The 3,376-nt window shown below is 41.1% G+C and overlaps 1 protein-coding gene across 1 annotated transcript; it reads left to right on the forward strand.

Annotated features, from left to right (window-relative positions):
* Positions 1–629: 629 nt before the first annotated feature.
* Positions 630–3,372, forward strand: LOC121940832 (lactase-like protein; the record flags this gene model as incomplete). Its single annotated transcript, XM_042483515.1, is given in 7 exon segments — positions 630–726; positions 816–925; positions 2,369–2,497; positions 2,569–2,664; positions 2,787–2,841; positions 2,961–3,122; positions 3,310–3,372. Coding segments are annotated over 7 exon segments (712 nt in total), but the record flags the coding sequence as incomplete, so codon positions are not given.
* Positions 3,373–3,376: the final 4 nt, after the last annotated feature.

The raw sequence follows: 3,376 nt of genomic DNA on the forward strand, positions 1-3,376 counted from the left end.
TAGTTTTCCTCAGAAAACAGAGCAAGTTTTAACCCAATTCAGTTAAAAATGAACTCATTTTGTGCACTTTCATGCATTTTATGCACATACACAGAATTACAAAAATGCTGAAATTTAGCACAGACAGCCAAAGTTCAAAAAATCATAACGTAAAATGTATTTGGAGTACAGCTATAGGATTTTGCAGAGTCTTATGAATTTAATTGGAGTTTCAACATGAATTTCTTTCAAGAGAATCTGAGATATGAACTGGGAAAAGTTCTGGATGTGTGATCCATAAACAAAATTTACTTAAAGTAACTTCAAACTATCTTATTCCACTCATTTTGACAGTAAGTTTAATATTATGTAGAGTGAAATATTAAAACTCAACTTTCAAGTTGCATATCTTTTTGGCTATAACTTTCAATCACAATATTGGAAATATTCCTCGCATAAATCCTCTATATTTGGCATCTTTGGGAACAATAAGATGTCCACAAGAATTTTGAGAAAAGATGTGGCAGTTTTGGGAACTTAACTTGACTGGACTGAGACAGCTCTCAAAGTTCTCATCTGATTCTGGCTGAGAGAGACACCAAAACAAAAGCATATTTCTCCACATGTAAAACTGTTTCCTGTTGTTTTGGTTTTTTTAGGACGACATCAACCTGATGAAGGACATGAAGCTGAATCATTACCGTTTCTCCATCTCCTGGCCGCGGATTTTACCGAGCGGAGTGAAAAGTAAATGTAGACGCTGCCTTTTTATAATTCTATGTTGTATAATTTAATGATGGTGAATACTGATATGAATTCACTGCTGATTCTTTCAGGCGAACACATCAATGAAAAGGGAATCAAATATTATGAAGACCTGATCAACATGCTGCTGGACAATAAGATCACACCCATTGTGACTCTGTACCACTGGGATTTACCACAGGTCAAACATTTTTAGTATTTCAGTATTTTTTATTCTCTGTTTTGCATATTTTTGTTTTTCTTTTTGTAATTCATGTAAAGCGTCTTTGAAAAGCGCTATTTAGGTGCTATCTATAATTATTAGCAGTAGTGTTAACAGACTGACAGAAGCTGCAGAGTGGATTGTTTTTATTTTTATCTAACCTTTATTTATACAAGTGTTCTCGCTGAGACACCAGGTGTCATTCTCAAGAGTGACCTCTTCCAAACATGCAATATTACAACAATCAGTTACAGACAGACGGATAAATCAAAACGGTACATACAATACTGAGGTCAAAGTGTACAGTAGACGACAAGGGCAAACATGCCTCATAGACAGAAACGAGTTACATATACAGAAACACACTGCATACACCAAAACAAACAAAAGGGTTAGATTAAAAAATTCTGCAAATAAAAAAATGTGCTGCATATATGAAAAAAAATGCAAAGAGAAAATTCTGCAAATACAGAAACACGCTGCATATACGAAAACAAACGCAAAAAGAAAACGCTGCATATCTACTCACACAGCGGAAGTGCTCAGCGGCTCTTGAAAGGCTGGAGCACTTTTTCTTTTTACAGCGTTTTCCTTTTGCATTTGTTTTCTTTTATACTGCGCGTTTCTGTGTATGCAACTCCTTTCTGTTGATGCAGCGCGTTTACCCTTGCCGGCCACCGTAAAAGTGTCAAGTGGGAGCAGATCAAACACTAAAAACAAAGCACGTTTCCAAAGATGTTTTTTCCAGTGCCCTTAAAATAAGTTTAAAATTCCCTGGTGCGATCAAGCTGGACAGCTGCAGATCCTGCTGTAGCGGGTTCCAGGTTGAAGTAGGAAAATGCTTTCTTGCCGAGCTCTGGACGCACTGAGGGAACACTGAGGGAACACTGAGGGAACACTGAGGGAACGCCGATGGTGATAAAGGCCTGTGAGCGTTGGCTATGACTGCACTGTTTGCACGAGATGCAGGAGGACAAATATGTCGGCAGCAGTTCAAGGAGTGATTTGTAATTGAAGTTATACCGATGCAAAAGTCTACGTGTGGACAATGATGACGAGCTGACCAGAGAGTACAAAGTGTAACGCAGAGGCGTTCATGTAGACAATGTCGCCGTAGTCCAGAAGAGGTAAGAAAGAAGCAACAACAAGCCGTTTCCTGCCGTTAAATGAAAAACACAATTTGTTCCTAAAGAAGAAGCCTAGTTTTTATTTCAGTTTCTATAACAGATGTTCATCAGTTAGGAGGTATTTATAAGAGGCCACAAACTCGATCGCGGTGCCTTGTGTGGATGTGATTGCAGGGAGAACTGCTGGCACCGTTTTTTTGGAACAGCAAACCCTTTGTTTTGTCAGTGTCAGATGGAACAAACGCAACTGAATAATGTCGATACTGCTGGATCCTGAACCGGTGTCACTCTGCAGGTCTTACAGGAGAAATACGGCGGCTGGCAGAACGTCTCCATGGTCAACTACTTCAATGACTTCGCCAACCTTTGCTTCGAGAGATTTGGGAACAAAGTGAAGTACTGGATCACATTCAACAACCCCTGGGTACGTCAGCTCAAAGAGAGAAATCTCCCGTCCCGTGAGCACGTGTCTGATGTGTCCTCTTGTGCTTTCAGTCCATCGCTGTGGAGGGATATGAGACGGGGGAGCACGCACCCGGACTGAAGCTGAGGGGAACGGGAGCGTACAAAGCTGCTCACCACATCATCAAGGTACGACTGCACAGAGGACAGTTCACGTAGAAGGTAGATTTATTATTAGATTTTTTTAAACAAAGCTTAAAAACTGAAATGACAGTTTGTCCTTCGTCTAATTTGTTCTGTCTCTGAAACAGGCTCACGCTAAAGTTTGGCACACTTACGACATGCAGTGGAGAAGCAAACAGAAAGGTAAAAAAAGAACAACTGACGCCACACGTTTGTTTTGACTTTGGTATTTTGTTGTGATTGAGCTGCTGGACAGTGACGTGTGTGTGTGTGTGTGTGTGTGTGTGTGTGTGGGTGTCCAGGCCTGGTTGGGATCTCGTTAACGGCTGACTGGGGGGAACCGGTGGACATCACCAACCAGAGAGACATCGAGGCAGCAGAGAGATACATCCAGTTCTACATGGGATGGTTCGCGACTCCCATCTTCCACGGAGACTACCCCCAGGTTATGAAAGACTACATCGGTACGTCACGCTCAGATGTCATACATGTTTTGTTGGCCAAGAAGGACATAAATGAGTCCCAAACGCTTTCTGTTAACCTTTAACAATAAATATCATCGACTTTTCCACGTTCCCAAATTTTTTAAAAATGTGAAATTTGTTTTTTTTTTTTTTAAAAAAGTAAGAAAGTGTTTTTTCCTACCCTCAGGTAGGAAGAGCGGCCAGCAGGGCCTGGGAGCGTCTCGGCTGCCCGTCTTCTCGCCTCAGGAGAAGAG

The sequence above is a fragment of the Plectropomus leopardus genome, unplaced genomic scaffold (assembly GCF_008729295.1).
Source record: "Plectropomus leopardus isolate mb unplaced genomic scaffold, YSFRI_Pleo_2.0 unplaced_scaffold9467, whole genome shotgun sequence".
Classification (NCBI taxonomy): Eukaryota; Metazoa; Chordata; class Actinopteri; order Perciformes; family Serranidae; genus Plectropomus; species Plectropomus leopardus.